General features: G+C 52.0%; 1 protein-coding gene across 3 annotated transcripts in view; it reads left to right on the forward strand.

Annotated features, from left to right (window-relative positions):
* Positions 1 to 17748, forward strand: part of TMEM108 (transmembrane protein 108) — a 366810-nt gene that overhangs the window by 340145 nt on the left and 8917 nt on the right. For all 3 annotated transcript variants that reach the window (XM_062179790.1, XM_062179800.1, XM_062179808.1), the window contains one exon: positions 10708 to 12108. In XM_062179790.1, the coding sequence (XP_062035774.1) occupies positions 10708 to 12108 (1401 nt within the window). The remainder of the gene's footprint in view (positions 1 to 10707; positions 12109 to 17748) is intronic.

The raw sequence follows: 17748 nt of genomic DNA on the forward strand, positions 1-17748 counted from the left end.
TGTTAAGATGTTCTGTGTTGGTCATTTCTGGGAAAGGTGAGCTGCCATAGCTGGCTAGAGTGTGGTTTAGAAGGGTTTCCTATTGTTTAGTGAATATTTGTTGTAACAGAGGTACTAGAGCAGATATGGGAGACAGATTGAACCAGACACAGTCCTACCCTGACAGCTTCGAGACACGTCTCTGGCCATGTCCATGCAGAGATATACAAGCTGGAGTAGACATACATGCAAAGGTTACAAGCACCCAAGAAGGGATTCCTTACACAGTCTTCAAGTCTAGGGGAGACTTCCAAAAATAGTTCCCGGGTTGAATCAAACGACAGAAATGCTAAAGCCAAGGATGAAGGGCAGAATGGTTGCCCCAGGGTGGCTGTGTTTGGGGAGAGATTTGTTTCTTAATTGTGTTCATCACAGTTAAGACTGTTATTCTTCATCAAGCATTCCTCTGTTCACATAGAACATTAGAAATTTCCCAGGCTTCAAGATAGTTTTGGTAGTCAGGATCAGAGAAACTTGCATTTAAATCCTGGTAGCATCTGACTCCTTTAACCTTAGAAAAATGACTTAACCCTGTGTTAGCATGAAGATGGAGAAGGGACTTGTGGTACAAGTTAGTCATTCTTACCTGTTCCTTGCTCGCAGTAAAGGGTGTGTGTGTGTGTGTGTGTGTGTGCGTGTGTGTGTGTTAGAGAGAGAATGCATGCATGTCTGTGTTTGAGGGTACTTCTCCTTCAAAAAGTTCATGGAAAAGGAATTAAAGATAATGCACATTTTATTTTTTTAAGAATTATTTTATTTATTTTGAAAGACAGAGAAGTTACAGAGAGAAATAGAGCCAGAGAGAGAGAGAGAGAGAGGTCTTCCATTCTGCTGGTTCACTTCCGAAAAGACTGCAACAGCCAAAGCTGAGCTGATCCGAAGCCAGGAGCCAGGAGCTTGCTCCAGGCCTCCCACATGGGTGCAGGAGCCTGAAGAGTTGGGCCATCCTCTACTGCTTTCCCAGCAATAGCAGAGAGCTGGATTGGAAGAGGAGTAGCCAGGACTCGAACCTGCACCTATATGGGATACCGGCACTGCAGGCTGGGGCTTTAACTCTCTGCGCCACCGCGCCGGCCGCGATAATGCACATTTTCTATGAGCTTTTTGGGGATGCCTGCTTGTCTCCTATATGTTCACATGTGTGTGTAATGTTTGAGTTATGAAGTTTTGGGCAGTCAGCCTCCCAGAGCTGCAGCATGTGCTCATTTGTGTTGGTCAGAGGCCATGGGTGTGTTGGGTACAGAGGCCCTGTCTCCCATGGTTTTCTTCCTTGGGTTCCAGAGGTTATCTTCCAGGAAACAATTCCCAGTGGAGTCATGGACGCTGTCAGTCCAGCTGCTGAACGGGTTCCTGTTCTGGAACCCGTCAGGTTAGCCCATTAGATTAACTCTAAGTACTGAGTGGAACCTTTTGTCTTTCAGCCCTGTGATCAAAGGTGTAAAAGACAGGGAACGTTTGGAATGTGGCTAAATGTGGAGAAGGAAACAGCAAAAATTTGCAGCAAAACTCCTTGGTCATAAAAAAGCCAAGGTCACACGCAGTGGTGCATACTTATTTCTGAGTAAGGGAGACCACGCGCCAGTGAATTGTGAGTTTATATTTGATCTTTCAATAAATGGAATTATTGAAGTTCAAAGGAAAGACTACTCTAACATACTGAAACCATAATGAGGATAAAAACACTGAGTTTGGAATATTAGTGGGATTGGCCAGGCAGTGAGTTGGCCTGAATCCCTCCCCAGCCCTTACTTAGGTACTGTGTGTGTGGCCAAGTAAGTCATTTCACTGTCCTGGACCTTGGCCTTCTCATCTATGAAGTGAAAGAGTTAGATACCAAGATGATAACTTTAAAATTAGAAAAACCCATTTCCGGGCAAGATTGTATGTTACTGCCCTCGTAGAAAACGGACTGCATATTAGCCAGATTTGGGTATGCTGTAGATTCTGTTTCCTTTTGTTGTTGAAATAAGGTGCAGAGCTGGATTCCCAGTTGTCTTAGTCTGTTGTGCACTATAATAGAATCCCATAGTCCAGATGATTTATTTTCCTCAGTTCTAGAGGCTGGGAAGTTCAAGATCAAGTGGCTGACATCTGGTGAGGGACTTTGTGCTGTGTCATCCCATAGCACAAGAGAGGAAAGCAGGGGGAGAGAGAGAGAGGTGTACAGGCAAAAGGGGGCCAAGCTCATCCTTTTAGGAACTCCACTCCTGAGATAATGAAACCTCTCCAATGATAAGACCCGGAAGAAGCTCCTGGCTCCTGGCTCCGGATCGGCGCAGTTCCGGCCGTTGGGGCCAATTGAGGAATGAACCATCGGATGGAAGACCCCTCTCTCTCTTCTCTCTCCTCTTTTTTCTCTTTCCTCTTTCCTCTTTTCTCTGTCTATTCGTGAGGGCAGTGCCCTGGACATAGACACCCATTATTAGTGATACAGAACACCTTTAAAACTGGTTGGAGAAGTTGCTATAGAGCCCCAAACTGGGTCTCTATACTGGATGCACAGCAAGCCAATCACTGACATCAAGTGGTGGTGGAGCTGGGCAGCTATCAATTCCATGGGCTCCCTGGGGCGTTAGGGATAAAGGTTCTTTCAGATTGAAACTGGGACCAAGAGTTATGTGTTCAGCTCATGTCCAAGTTCCTGGTTGGTCTGCAATGCTCACGGCCCTGTTTTTGACAGGTAAGCGATATTACGTACTCCAGGGAATTTTGATGATGGCAGAGTGGACTCCCTCAGTCTGGAGGATACATGAAGGTGGTAGTTACTTTTTGCTAAAGGACTGGGGTTCCAGGGCTGGCGCTGTGGCACAGCAGGTTAACGCCCTGGCCTGAAGCACCGGCATCCCATATGGGTGCTGGTTCAAGACCTGGCTGGTCCACTTCCAATCCAGCTCTCTGCTGTAGCCTGGGAAAGCAGTGGAGGATGGCCCAGGTCCTTGGGCCCCTGCACCCACATGGGAGACCTGGAAGAAGCTCCTAGCTCTTGGCTCCTGGCTTCGGATCAGCACAGCTCCAGACGTTGCGGCCAATTAGGGAGTGAACCATCGGATGGGAGACCTCTCTCTCTCTCTCTCTCTCTCTCTGCCTCTTCTCTCTCTGTGTAACTTTTTCAAATAAATATATAAATCTTTAAAAAAAAGAAAAAAAAAAGGACTGGGGTTCCTAGGAAAGAAAGCCCTCAGGACAAGACCAAGCATCAAGATGTAATCTACAGAGAATTAAGCATCTATGGGACTGGTGGTACCACTTCATGGATTCAGAGAGCTAAATGTAGTAAGAGGTTGGTTTGCAATCATAAAAGCAAGATAAGGAAGCTTGAATTTAAGGGAGAGAGGCTGGGAGACTGATGGCATCCAACATCTACATTCAAGGCACTTAGGGGCTTGGTTTCATCAGGCCCTACCTCCCTCCTCCACCACACTGGGGCCCAAGTTATTAGCACAGAAACTTTGGGGGGTATTTCAAACCATTGTACCAGTGTATTCTTGGTATCTATTGATGCAAAAAAAGAAAAAAATCACCCAGAACAGTTGGTCCATCTAGGATTGACTGGGCTTAGCTAGGCAGCTGTCACTCGAGGTCTCTTGGGCGATTGTCATCCAGGTGCCCAGGCCTAGGTCATCTTGTGCTTCATCACTCATGTCTGGCCTGGCCGAGGCTGGGATAGCTGTGACCCCTTGGGTGTCCTTGTCCCATGCCATGCAATCTGTCCATGTGGCCACCTAAGGTAACTAAGGTAATTGTATAGGGTTGGAAGCTGTGTGATCTTTTCTGCCTTAGAAGATATGTGGTATCCCTTCTGCCTTGTTTCAGTCATCAATACGGTGATAAAGGCTCAGCTCAGCTCAAGGAGACAGGGAATGGACTCCACCTGCTGGTGGAAGAATGTCACAGAACTTGCTGAACCAGTTAAAATCACCATGCCAAACAAGCTGCTGTCTTGCTTGGTGTCAGTGAGTGACTCAGAAAACCTCTCAGGCTGCTAGAATTCTCTTTTGCAAGGGTTTAAAAAGGCAATGAACAAAATGTCTTGCCATAGAAACCTATTTTAAAAGAGAAAAAAGATCTACTTTTAATAAGATTTAAATTACAAGGAAATGAGGTAGAATTCTATTTGTATGAACTATCTGTGTAACGTATGTGTGTGTGTGTGTGTATATATATATATATATATATATATATATATATATGCAATCTTAGGAGAAAATTTACTTTGTATGATTTTTCTTCTTCCAAATGGTATGCATGAAATGCTAGGATTGGGGAAAAGAAGAAAATTAAAGCAGGAGTTTGCAGTCCTTTTATTGTATTCTCTTCCACATGTAAAATAAACTAGATTGATAAAATTGGTTTTTTTTTAAGATTTATTTACTTGAAAGGCATTGTTACAGAAAGAGGGATGGGGGGAGAGATAGAGAGAGAGGTCTTCTGTCTACTGGTTCACTCCCCGGTATGGCTGCATCGGCCACAGCTGGGCCGATCTGAAGCCAAGAGCCAGGAGCTTCTTCTTGGTCTCCTACATGGATGCAGGGGCCCAGGCACTTGGGCCATCTTCTACTGCTTTCCCAGGCCATAGCAGAGAGCTGGATCGGAAGTGGAGCATCTGGTATCCAAACGCCATATGGGATGCCAGCGCCACAGGTGGAAGCTTAACCTATTACACGACAGTGCTGTCCCCTAAAATCCTAAAATCCTGACAAACGTGTCACAGCCCTAGAATACAGATGGAAGAAAACAGGTAAGAGAGTAATGAAGAGACCAACATAGAAAATCGGTTCTGAAAAGATTGTGGGTCATTGTTTTTAAATGTGCAGTTACCTGGGGAGGTAGCCAGAGCAAAGGGTGAGTGAAAGTGGGTGACTGGACCCAGGACCAGATTGCAGAGTTCAGGTTCCGGTTTGCATTCCCGTGGTGTGACTGTGGGCCGGGTGCTTTGACTCGCAGGCTTCTTTTTCTCAAGTGCGACAGGGAGTAATAACAGCGTCTGCCTCGCCAGCTCACACAGTGAGTGCCAGCTCAGGCTTAGCCTACAAGTGGCATGTGGGGTGCAGGAAGCACAAGGCACATAGAGTAGTAGCATTTGTTTCCTCACCAAGTCCCTACCTCGCTTTTGCAGATGCAAATGTTATGCCCAATATGGACTGTTGGCAGCCAACCAAATACACAGAGGGAGGGGCTTTTCCTTCCCTGGGGTCCTGAGATCATGTGTGCAATGGAATTCCCTGTAGAAGAAAGCTCTCCTGAGACAGGGAGCACCCATCAGTCTGTGGCACCCCCTCCATCCTTATCCCAACATGTTTTAAAGATTGGTTTCCTGTTTCAAGTGCATCAAGCTAGATTTTAGTTTTAGTTTCTCTTACATAGTTGGAATTAGAGCCTCTAGGGTCCATTATGCAAATCTGTGCAAATATATGCATAGAGGCAGTAGCCCCAGATTGTGGGGAGGGGACTGTATAGGCCAGCACAAAGGGCCTTGAATGAAAATCTGCACGTGTTAGGGGAGCCCTGGGTTGAAGGCCTTGCACTTTTGTTGTGACAGCAGGCATCACGTTCAGTTGTTAACCTTTTGTGCCAAAGAGGAGAGGTAAACTTGTCTGATTGCCATATGGAAGGTGATGGTGGAGGTTGAAGGAGGGATTTGGGCCGTGCTACATTGTGATTTTTAAGTTACAGAGGAAAAATTGCTTTGGAGTAATGACTGCGGCCCAGGCTGTGCATCCTTGCACAGGTCACTTCACTGCTGTTGCCCCTAGTTTGAATGAAGGGATGGGGTGAGGTGAATGCTGGGGCTTCTCTGACTGGGACATCTAAGTGTCAGCTCCAGGGGAAAGCCCTGGCACCCAGGATGGCGGTACCCATTCAGTAGACCAAACAGAGGGTTATTCCAAAGTAAAGAGAATGAGGGGGTAATCTTATATTTCTTGAGAAGAAAATAACTTTATTTTTTTTTCCTTTTTTTTTTTTTTTTTTTTTTTGACAGGCAGAGTGGACAGTGAGAGAGAGACAGAGAGAAAGGTCTTCCTTTTGCCGTTGGTTCACCCTCCAATGGCCGCCGCGGTAGGCGCGCTGCGGCCGGCGCACCACGCCAATCCGATGGCAGGAGCCAGGTGCTTCTCCTGGTCTCCCATGGGGTGCAGGGCCCAAGCACTTGGGCCATCCTCCACTGCACTCCCGGGCCACAGCAGAGAGCTGGCCTGGAAGAGGGGCAACCGGGACAGGATCGGTGCCCCGACCGGGACTAGAACCCGGTGTGCCGGTGCCGCAAGGCGGAGGATTAGCCTAGTGAGCCGCGGCGCCGGCTAGAAAATAACTTTAGGGGGTGCTAGCAAGGACAACAAAACAGCAGCAACAGAGGCAAACATACTTAAACTATCAGTCCTAAGCAAGGGCTCCAACCAGGGCTTCCTGGTTGGGCGGATTTTAGCCCTGTGTCTGTGGAGGGAAAGTAAGGGGCATCTTCTGTCTGAGCTGTATTAAGCCCTCCACCTCTGGGGTTCCCGCACTAATTCCCCCTGGAGACCAGGGCGGCCCCTATCCCAAGGCAGGTATCTCTAACCTGTGTGCTAAGGTGTGCTAACCTTGACACTGCTTTCCTCAGCCCCTGGTCTCCAGTGGTCTGGGATACATCTGGTACTCCATCCCAGTAGTCCTCTAGCTGTGGCACAGCCAACAGCTGGACTCAGTGCAACCTGACGGCTCCCAGGGCCAGAGCTTCTCTGACTCAGCCGTACAGAGAAGCACAAGAGAATTCCAAGCAGCAGGGAGCAGCCTTGCCCAGTGGAGACAGAAGCCTCTGGGTAAGTGCTCCTCACAGCTGGCACCTTGATACAGCCTGTGTTAGGTTTGGAATAGCTCGGGGTTCTGGCCTTTTGTACCCCTAGAAAGGAGAGATGGAAAAAGGAGATGGAGACCAACCTCAGTAGAGACAGGTTGCTTTTATCTAGTTTTGCAATCGGTTTTGCAGGTGGCTAGAGAGACAGAGACTATGAGTGGATCTCCCACGTTGGGGGATGACATTCTTGTGAGCCGTGTTGTCCCTCAGCCTGCCCACTCCTGAGACCTCAGTGAGCTGGTGAGCTCCCCGGTGAGTTCATAACCTGTCTGCACATCGGTTTTCCCGGTTCCAGCCCATGGCCAGCCCTCACATCACTTGTGAGTCTCAGTCTCCTTCTCCGGGGATCCAGTGGAACTCCCTCATGGTGATCTGCCAGGGCTGTCGGAACTAAGCACTGTCTCTGCACACAGGCCCCTGGTGTGTCTGCCTAATCTCCTCTTCCTAGAGGGGCTCCCAGTCAGGTTGGAATAGGGCCCACCCTGGCAGCCCATTACCCTAATTACCCTGTTTAAGAAAGGCCCTGTCTCCCAGTGCGGTTCCATGCTGATATTGGAGGTTGGGAGGTTAACATAGGAATTTGGGGGAGGAGGGGAGGACACAATTCAGTGTTAACAACTCTCTTATTGAACCAAGAACTTGTGGGCCCAACTGAGACTTGGGAGGGCATGTCCCTCAAAACCTCAGAGACCAGCTCCAGCGCTAGGAATAGGTTGTCGCAGGGTGGTGGGAAGTAACCTGCACCAGCAGAGCACAGCCGCACTTCCTTTCCTCTGTGGTGCCCTCGTCCATCCGCATCGTTGGTGGTGTTTGGCGGGAAGTGTGTGCATTTTAGACAGAGCCCTGGATTCAATACTTTTGCAACTTTGTGGCTCTGTACATCTTATATCATCTCCCTGAGCCTCAGTTTCCTATCCCATCCAGTCTTTGTGAGGTGAAAGTGAGCCTGCCTTTAGCATGCACAGTGCACTGTTGGTGTATGGTCTAGATCGTTGATGACAGTTGAGGAAATATGCTGTTTAGGGCAAATCATTGGTCCTAGATTTGGGGGCTGCACAGCCTCTGCTCAGTCCGAAGCCCCCTGCCTCTACCACCCACTAACATAGAAGGGGGAGCTGAGAGGGACACATACATGGAAATACTGCTAAATCTTGGGTTTGTGTCCTTACGCATTTTCTCAGGAAATGACTATCATGCAAAATCCATGTTTTCTGTTTATAAGCTCTTTTTTTAACCTAGACACCTGTTATTTAAGGTATACAAACTTCATGCATTTCCTATATACAAATTTAGTAACATAGTGATTCTTCCCACACCACCCTACCCACCCACACTCCCACCCTTCTTCCTCCTCCCTCTCCTATTCCCTTCTTATTTTTTTACAAAGATCTATTTTCAATTAACTTTATACACAGAAGATTAACCCTACACTAAGTAAAGGATTCAAAAAATAGTATGAAAAAAACAAATTGTCCCTCAACAGTCAAAACAGGGCTGTTTAAAATCATCACATCTTTTTTTTTTTTACTAAAGAAATGTAGAGAGTTTTTATTAATAGCCATAGTTATATTGATTATAATAGCAAGTTTTCTTTTTTAAAAAAATATATATCCTATGTTAAGATACAAGAGATGAAGCAAACAGACATGGCTTTTTCTCTCAAGGAGTTTATCATTTTGAAGTGGATGATGAAATGTAAAACATTTCAAAAAGCATTCAAACATATTTAACACAAATAACAAAAAGAATGTCCTGGGTTAGTGTTGTGGCACAGGGGGTGAAGTCACTGCCTCCTACAGGCATCCCACATGAGCCCTGGTTCAAAGTCCTGACTGCTCCATTTCTTTTTTTGACAGGCAGAGTTAGACAGTGAGACAGTGAGACAGTGAAAGAGAGAGACAGAGAGGAAGGTCTTCCTTTCCGTTGGTTCACTCCCCAAATGGCCACTACGGCCAGCGCGCTGCGCCAATCGGAAGCCAGGAGCAGGTGCAGGGCCCAAGAACCTGGGCCATCCTCCACTGCCTTCCCGGGCCACAGCAGAGAGTTGGACTGGAAGAGGAGCAACCGGGACAGAATCTGGCGCCCCAACCGGGACTAGAACCCAGGGTGCCAGTGCCACAGGCAGAGGATTAGCCAAGTAAGCTGTGGCGCCGGCCATGACTGCCCCATTTCTGATCCAGCTCTCTGCTCATAAAATCATCACATCTTAGAGTGTCAATTTCATTTCTATAGATTACCGTAGGTGCTCTGTGCTTTCTGTTTTCAGCATTCATAAGGGCTCCTTCTACTCAGAGAGACTTGGCGTCACCAATGGAGATTTTCCCCAGAGAGTTCAGCCAGGAGAGTGCCACAGGAAATGCAACTAATAGTAACAAAAACCTTACTGTGAGCAGGTACTGCAGGGCTGCACTGCCTGCTGAAGCACCATCCCAGGCTTCGGGTCGAAGGCATGCTGGGAATTTCCTCCCCCTCCCTGCTCCCTAGCTTGCCAGGACCCTTCCTGCCTCACCTGGGAACCAGCACAGAGCCCTGCGTCGGCTGTGTGTCCTCCTGGAGTCTGCGGGAAGGCAGGCTGCGAAGGAGTTAGTGGAGACAGATCTCTGGCCAGAGTCTGCATGGTGAGCAGGGCTGCAGGAGAGGCCTGAGTGATAAGGAGGAGGTTTCTGTGAACAATGAGCAGTTAACATGTCCAGGTCAAGGCCTGGAGGACTGCCCGGCCACTCTGCAGCAGTAGAGAGCAGTAGTTCCTAACCCATGTGTTGTGGCAGCCAGCTTTGTAATCTATAATCCTGGATAGATCTTCTCCTCGTGTTATCTGAGGCGTTATTTTCAAATACTGGCATACTCTGCTCTGATTAATGGAAACCACAGGTTTAGAAATATTTTTAAGTGTATAGGTTTTTGTCCTTAATCAGTTTCTCATTAAAAGTCTACACAATTGAGTATCTTGCAGAAATGCATGGTTTTTGTTTTTAACATTTAAAAGGACTCCTCCTGCTTAAAAGACTCAAAAAAATCACCAATGGGAATGATTCAAGAGTGCGGCCACATGAGTGCCGTGGGGAAAGCGGTTAATGACAGCATAGAAACGTAAGACCAGCAGGCACTTAAAGAGCCCAGCTTTATTCCAGACTCTGTACTGAACGCTTTGTGGGCACCCAGTGTGGTCACCCTGCTCTGGTCCTGTGACCCCTTCTGCCTGTCGCTGTCCTGGGCCACTGAGATACCTTATTTTAGGACCGCCTTGTTCTGGGGTTGTTGGTGGCTGAGTGCCAAATCCTCCAGGGCAGAGACCTGTGTCCTCCGGGGTGGAGGAGATTGCTGAGTGGGCCTGAATGAAGAGGTCTGTCCACTTGTGCCTCTGTCTAGCCCTTTAAATGGGGGATTTGGAAAAGCACAAGGAGTTCTGCCCTCCCAGCTCGTCCTCATTCGCCCTGTGTGGCTCACACGGAGCTGCCGGCTCCCCTGTGGCCTGGCTGGCCTTGGATGCTGCCTTGTTGCAGAAGAGGACATAGATGTGGAGGCCACAAACCTGCTCCCCGACCCCAGCCCCAGCCGTTCTGAGAAGCCGCCCCTGGGTAAAGGGCTGATGCCATTCAAGGCACCGGGGCAGGATGGGACTGGCCGAGGAGCAGGTTTCTCTTCCCAGCAGGTGCTGAGTGATGATGACCAAAGAGGTCTCACCCGTTCCAGCTGAGTGTGCGAGCAGCAGCCTGGGTCGTGGGAATGCTCCCGGCGTCTCCCCTGAGTGTCCAGTTTCCAGGGCCACAGGTAAGGAAGGCTCCGCCGACAAGCTGCTCCCAGTGTTTGACCTCTTCTCTCTGTCTCCTCTCAAGGCGTCCTCCTGATCTTGGCATTGACTGAAGCACTGGTGTCCGCTGTCCAGGAACCGTCTCCCAGGGAATCTCTGCAAGCCCTCCCATCAGGCACCGTGGTGACAACACTGCATAGCTCTGCTAGACACCCCTCCATGGTGACCTTGAAACCCCACCCCAGCGGCCCCTCCTCTCAGGCTGCATCTCCCATGGCAACGACGACGCCCCATCCAGACCAGCACCCTTCAGCAAACACCACGTCTGCCATCGTGACAACAGCAGCCACCCTCCATTCTGAAGGCGCCCTGCCCACGGGACCCCCTCCAGCTGCCATGGCAACCACCACCTCCTCCCTCTCAGAGGGCCGCCCCCCAGGGAATGCTGACCCTACCATCCTGCCAACAAAGCCAGCAGGAGGAGCCACCAGCTACCCCAGCACAGTGGCCCCCCGGGCTACCACCCGTAGGCCTCCTAGGCCCCCCGGCTCCTCCCGCAGGGGGGCTGGTAGCTCATCACGCCCTGTGCCTCCTGCATCTGGCAGCCACTCTGGGAGGAAGGAAGGGCAGCGGGGACGAAACCAGAGCTCCACACACCTGGGACAGAAGCGGCCCCTGGGGAAGATCTTCCAGATCTACAAAAGCAACTTCACGGGATCTATTGGACCAGACGCTTCTTCTTTTACCCCAGGGACCCCGCTCTGGGGCTATTCCTCTTCTCCACAGTCCCAGACAGTGGCTGCAACCACAGCACCCAACAGTACCTTGTGGCCCCCAGCCACCCACCCCCTGATGCCTGCCGAGGACAAGCCAGACCTCAGCAGGGCAGACCAGGGGCCTGGGTCCCCCTTCACTGGCCAAGGAGTGGAGCCGGACACCACAGCAGCCTCAGGTGCCCCAGCCCACCCACAGCCTGCCCCAGTGCCTTCTCATCATCCCCGTGGGGACATGCAGGACAGCCTTAGCCGCAGTGACTCTCGGCTTACTGTCACCCCTGGCACCAACAGACCCCCGTCTGCCAGCTCTGGGCTCTTCACAGCCACCACAGGACCCACCCAGGCTGCCTTTCATGCCAGTGTCTCAGCCCCTTCCCAGGGGGTTCCTCAGGGAGCATCCACAACCCCACAGGCACCAGCTCGTCCCCCTGGGGTCCCAGCAAGCACTGTGTCTCCAGTTGAGGAGGGAGCTGCAGCCACCCCCTCCGCGGCCCACAGGGGATCGAGCCCTTTCTCCACAGTGGTGTCCACAGCCACAGGAAACTTCCTCAACCACCTGGTCCCCGCCGGGACCTGGAAACCTGGAACCGCAGGGAACATCTCACATGTGGCCGAAGGGGACAAGCCCCAGCACAGAGCCACCATCTGCCTGAGCAAGATGGACATCGCCTGGGTGATCCTGGCCATCAGCGTGCCCATATCTTCCTGCTGTAAGTGCCATGTCCTCCCTCATGCCGGTCCTCCCCTGTCTGCCGCAGCCACAGCAACATGCTCCTCCTCAGAGCTCTCTGACCCCTCACTGAGCCCATCCCGGGAGGCAAGGTCAGCAGGACAAAACCTCAGTGGTCCCCAGCCCTGGCCCTCGGTGGGGCCAGACCTTCGCTCAGATGCCCCTTGGTCATCCAGCCACAGTCCCAAGTCTAGTCCCACCCTGCACTTTGCAGAGAGCACATGAAGCTAGAGCAGTGGCCTGGCTCCCTCGGGATCCCAGAGTCTGTGAGAGGCAGGGCCGGGAGGAGCTCAGAGCACACGGCTGTTAGCAGGGCACTCTTCTTGCCACCACCTTGCCACACTCCCCTCAGGAGCAGCCTGCACTGCCCGCATTGTGCCGAGACACCAAAGGTCAGAGGTCTGCTTCCAGATTTGCCGCCCCTGGCTAGCAAAGCCCTCCCCTGGCTCTCCCTCTTCCCCCTCTTCCTTCTTGTCTTTTCTCTCCTCTCCTCCCTCAAATCTCCTCTTCCTTTCTCCCAAGAAAGGAGATCAAGCTTTCCTCTGGTGGTAAGTTCTCTTAGCCTTGGCAAACACATAATTTTTGCAGTTAAATTAAGAGAAGGTTCTGTGCATTGTACCGCTCTGCACCCCCACACCTGTTTTGTTTGTTTATAGGTGGCGTGAGCTGGATGCAGTGGGCCTCAGCATTGGGTTTTGCTCTCACAAGGCCACCAGCACCTCGTTGCAAGCTGGTTGCGTTGTGGATGAGGAGTCCAGAGGTGTTCTCCCTGGTGTGTCCATAAAGAGTCTGGTTTAATCTCTTTAGTCTTCTTTTATGTCTTCCCTGCGTTCTTGGTCTTTAATTCTTATATTTTTATAACCTTTCAGAACCCTCACTCTCCTCAGCTCTACACCCAAATAGTTACCATCAAGCAAGCCACCCTGTGAACCACATCCTCTACCCCTACCCTGAACTCCTTGCTCCTTGGACAGCCCTCTCTCTCTCTCTCTCTCTCTCTCTCTTTTGTATTTTAATTTTTTAATTTATTTGAAAGGCAGAGTTACAGAGAGGCAAGAGAGAGAGAGAGGTCTTCTATCTGCTAGTTCACTTCCCATATGGCCACAATGGCCAGAGCTGGTCCAATCCGGAGCCAGGAGCTTCTTCTAGGTCTCCCACATGAGTGCAGGGGCCCAAACACTTAGGCCATCTTCTGCTTTCCCAGGCCACAGCAGAGAGCTGGATTGGAACTGGAGCAGCTGGGATTCAAACTGGCGCCCATATGGGATGCTGGCACTGCAGATTGGGACTTTAACCTGCTGTGCCACAACGCCAGCCCCAGTCTATTCTCTCTGGAGCTCACGTTGCAACCCAGTTCTTTCAGGCCCAAAGTTTGCGTCCTTGTAAGTTCTGCTTTGTAGCTCTCTGAAAGCACACAAGTCCATCACATAATCCCTGAAGCACTGAGATGGCTCTCCAGGGCGGTTTCTCCTTGCCCAAGTCATCTGCACAGGGTGCTCTGCCCTGGGTCTACCCCTCCCACAAATCACCTCCACCTCATCCCTGCTCCCCAACGTGGGAACGCGGCACTCTGCCTGCGCCCAGCCGTGGCTGAGGGAGCTGACGGCGGACGCTCAGCCTCGTTCTCACGGCCGTGCTGGCATCAGGCCTGCTGCGCGGCTTCAGGTCCCAGCACAGGCTCACCCCCATCCCCAGGGAATGGAGCCGCTTGGGGCTTCTGTGACTGCAGATCTCCCGGCCTCTCCTTGTCCCGTGGTCTCTGATGCAGGGAGTCCGAGCCTTTCACCTGAGCCCTGATTGCCACTTTAAACCGGAGTCTGGTTTCTTCCCAGGAGGCACCTCTCCGAGCTTCTGCTTCCTTCAGGTTGGGAAGCAAACAAGTGTTCCTGTCTGCAGTGGGCAGCCTGCGGCTGCTCAAGGATGTGATTGAGAAGAAGGAAAAATGGCTGCCATTGCCGATGTCATTCTTGACGAAAGCTGGCTAGTTGTCTGTCATGGAAACACATGTGTTCTTAAGACTGTGGTTGCCCACTTCCGAAGCAGGAGAATGATAATGAGAAAATGTAGCCTTGTTAGCAGTAAATTATCCGTAATGATCCTATCTGAGAAGTAGCCGCATGAGAGACAGCTTTCCAATTTTCCTTTCCTTACACGTATCTGGGATGTTCTAATTTATCAAGTGAGTTCTTTTTTATTATTATTGCATCCAGTTAAGTAAGAGAAAAACAGAAACAAGCAAACACTGCTAAGGTGCTGCATCCACATTTTAACAATAGGGAGCGACTAGCCAGGGTCACACAGTAAGTCAGCCCAGACCTGAGGGTCCCAAATCTGGTTGATTCAGCGCAGAATTTCCTGAGTGCCTAGTGTGTGCCAGGCACTGTCGACTTGTGGTTCACTCCCCAGCTCCCAGCACCTGCTCTTCATCTGAGCTGGGTGACCATAGGGCAGGCCTAGCCTTCACTCCAATGGGCCACACCCAGCTAGATTTTGCAATTCTAAAATGACTGATTTCTTGCCTAGCCCTTCTGCTAGGTATGGGTTTGAGATCAGATCAGATCTTGCCGCCAAGCTGGGAAGCCAATTCCATGTGTGGAATTGTCAGCAAAGGTGGGAAACCGTACCCAGAGAAGCTTCTAGCATGCGGGGAGGAGCCTTCAGGTGCTGAGGACTACACACACTGCTTCCAAGGAAAGCAGAACTTATAGCCCCCACATCTGCTTGTTCTGTCCTGCGCTTCGCTCACCTACACAGGAGGAGTCTAAACCCTCGCTCCGCAAGGCCCCAGCCTCTGCCCTGGCTGCCTCCACATTGTCCCATATCCTTGGCCATGGCCTCAGAACCTGTAGGCCCATCATTAGCCTTGTGAAGGTCCCAATGAAGTGGACATTAAGGTAGAACTGTCTCAGCAGAAACCCGCCTCTCTTGGCTGCTTGCACAGGCCAGCCCCGTGTGGTCAGCAGGCAGGCAGACCTCTGCGGTGGCCAAAGCTTCTGACCGTCCTGGAAGCTCCGTGTACCCTAAAGCCCTGCAGACCAAGAGCTGTGCTGCAACCCTCTGCTGGCTCCCCGGTGTCTCAGGAAGCCGGGCCGGCAGCAGCACAGAAGCAGAGACTCCCTCGCTCGCTCAGAGGAGCTCTGGCCCCGGCCCCTGCCTTCCGCAGCCACCAGAATCAGGGTTCAGATGGCCAGGGCTGCCTGAGGAGGGGTGGCTGCAGTTCTCCCCTTCAGGACCACGAGGCCCGCCCGTGGCTGGAAGGGCTGAGGAACGCTGTCTCCTGAGCCCGGCTGCGTGGTTTCAGGTGTGCTGAGAACTGGGGTGGTGGGGCTCCAGGCAGCTCAGCTTCGGCAGAGCTGGTCTCTGCTGCCCCCGTGAGGACGTAGGGAGCTCACTGTCTGCTGCAGCCATGCTCAGGGTGTCACGGGCTCTGGGTTTTCTCAGGCTCCCTTGACCTCCGTGTCACGTCCCTTCTTGCAAACGTCTTCACCCAGAGGACGAGGCTTCACGACGCTGACGTCAGGAAGCTGAGCCGGCTGCTGGTGTTCTTCATCGCCAGTCGGAGTTGAGCCTGGCGGAAGCAGGCCAGCTCCTCTGTGGCCCTGGGAGGGGCCACGTGCACCTTGCTCCAGAGCAGCCGGACTTCTTGCGACACTGCATTATTGCAGCATTCGATGGTGCCCAGTGATTGTGGTCATGGTAGCTGTCCAGTGAGTGTTAGATCTCGATGCCATGGGTACCATTTTACTCACAGGCCATCAGTGACTATAGTAATTACAGAAGAAAACTGGGTCAGAACAACTTTTAGCCAGTGAAAGGAGTAGAGGACGTTGGAGCCAGATGGAAGTGTGGCCAGGGGACTTGTCTCCTTGGGGCTGATGGACCAGCATAAGGAATAAGGGAGAGAGAAGCATGGGGCAAGGCAGGGTCGTCCAGGGAGTACCACCGTGGCTACACCCTCTGACAGCGCTTCTCTGTGCCTCTCAGCCAGCGCCACAGGGTGGGAACCTCAACCAGCTTGAGCAGGATTGGGGAACCTCGACCAATCTGCCTTGAGCAGGATTGGGGAACCTTTTATCTGCCAAGGGCCATTTGGATATTTATGCCATACGAAATTATTAACTTAAAAATTAGCCTGCTACAGATTGATTGAATTCCAAGCCCCACCTGGGGTTGTCTTGACACCGCTGGACCAAATGACGTGGGCCTGTGGCCCGTGTTCTGTAGGCAGTAACCCTGCCAGGCTGGGGAGCCAAGCATTAAGCCCTCCAGCCTGGTTTCCTGTAGTCCATGGCAGAGGGGCCAAACAGAAGTGCATCGTCCATCCTGTCCTCTCCAACCTCTCTGATTTTAACTCGCACGGGCACGCAGAGGAAGCCTAGTGTGCTTGGGCAGACTTGGCTGTGGCAGGGAGCCCAGCTCTGTGTGTGCAGTTCTAGCTCTTGCCGCTCATTGGCTCCGGGACTTACGTCACTGAAACACTGATCCAGTCTTCACTCGTTTGTAAAATGGGACTGCTGCCCACCAGGTTAGTTCAAGTCTTTCAAGAGGTAAGCACCAAAACAGGGTTAGGCTGCAAGAGAACTAGGGGGAACGGAGCAGGCGGGAGAGCCCCAGATGACAGCACAGGCCTGCCGTCTGAAGGGACTTGGGGGTGGGGATCGCTTGGACCTGCGGGGCAGTTCTAAGAAAGCGTCTGCCAAGCCAGTCGAGGAATCGTGCCCTGCACCACTACCCCTGCCATGCCATTGTGGCGTGGCAGCACGGCCGTGGTGCCAGCGTGGTAGTGAGCCCCGAGGTACCACAGCTGGGCTCCCCTCTGCCATGCTTCATGCAGCGGCAGTCTCCATGGGGTTTCAGGACCGTCTCACAGACGTGGAACAGTCAGAGGATTTGTGTAGTCTGTCACTTTATCTGCGTGGAGCAGGTAGATAACTGGTGGTTTCCATTCATGTTGCTGCTGTGGGGGCTGGCATGCATGATCAGAAGACGCCAGAGAAAGAGCAGTTGTGGTCCTGAGAGGGCTGAGTCCTTGGGGGCCTGCGGGGCTTTGTTTCCACCCGCTCAGCTGGCCTTCCCACCTGCAGGCAAGCCCCTCCCAGAAATGTGGACACAGTGCCCAGGGCTCCTTCTGAAAGTCAGTGACCCTGCTTGTCACACCTCTGACAAGCCATGGCTGCTTCCCCACAGACACTGCCGGGGATCCTAGTGGTCAGTGCTGCTGCGAAGCGGGAGGGAGGAGGGCACCCCTGCACCCCTCTAAAGGCCAGCTGGCCTCTTCCCCACAGACACTGCCGGGGAGCCTAGTGGTCAGTGCTGCTGCGAAGCGGGAGGGAGGAGGGCACCCCTGCACCCCTCTAAAGGCCAGCTGGCCTCTTCCCCACAGACACTGCCGGGGAGCCTAGTGGTCAGTGCTGCTGCGAAGCGGGAGGGAGGAGGGCACCCCTGCACCCCTCTAAAGGCCAGCTGGCCTCTTCCCCACAGACACTGCCGGGGAGCCTAGTGGTCAGTGCTGCTGCAAAGCGGGAGGGAGGAGGGCACCCCTGCACCCCTCTAAAGGCCAGCTGGCTGTTGCCTTCAGCAGAGCAGAGCTGTGAAACGCTTTGGCTAAATGGGTGAGGGA

The sequence above is a fragment of the Lepus europaeus genome, chromosome 2 (assembly GCF_033115175.1).
Source record: "Lepus europaeus isolate LE1 chromosome 2, mLepTim1.pri, whole genome shotgun sequence".
NCBI lineage: Eukaryota > Metazoa > Chordata > Mammalia > Lagomorpha > Leporidae > Lepus > Lepus europaeus.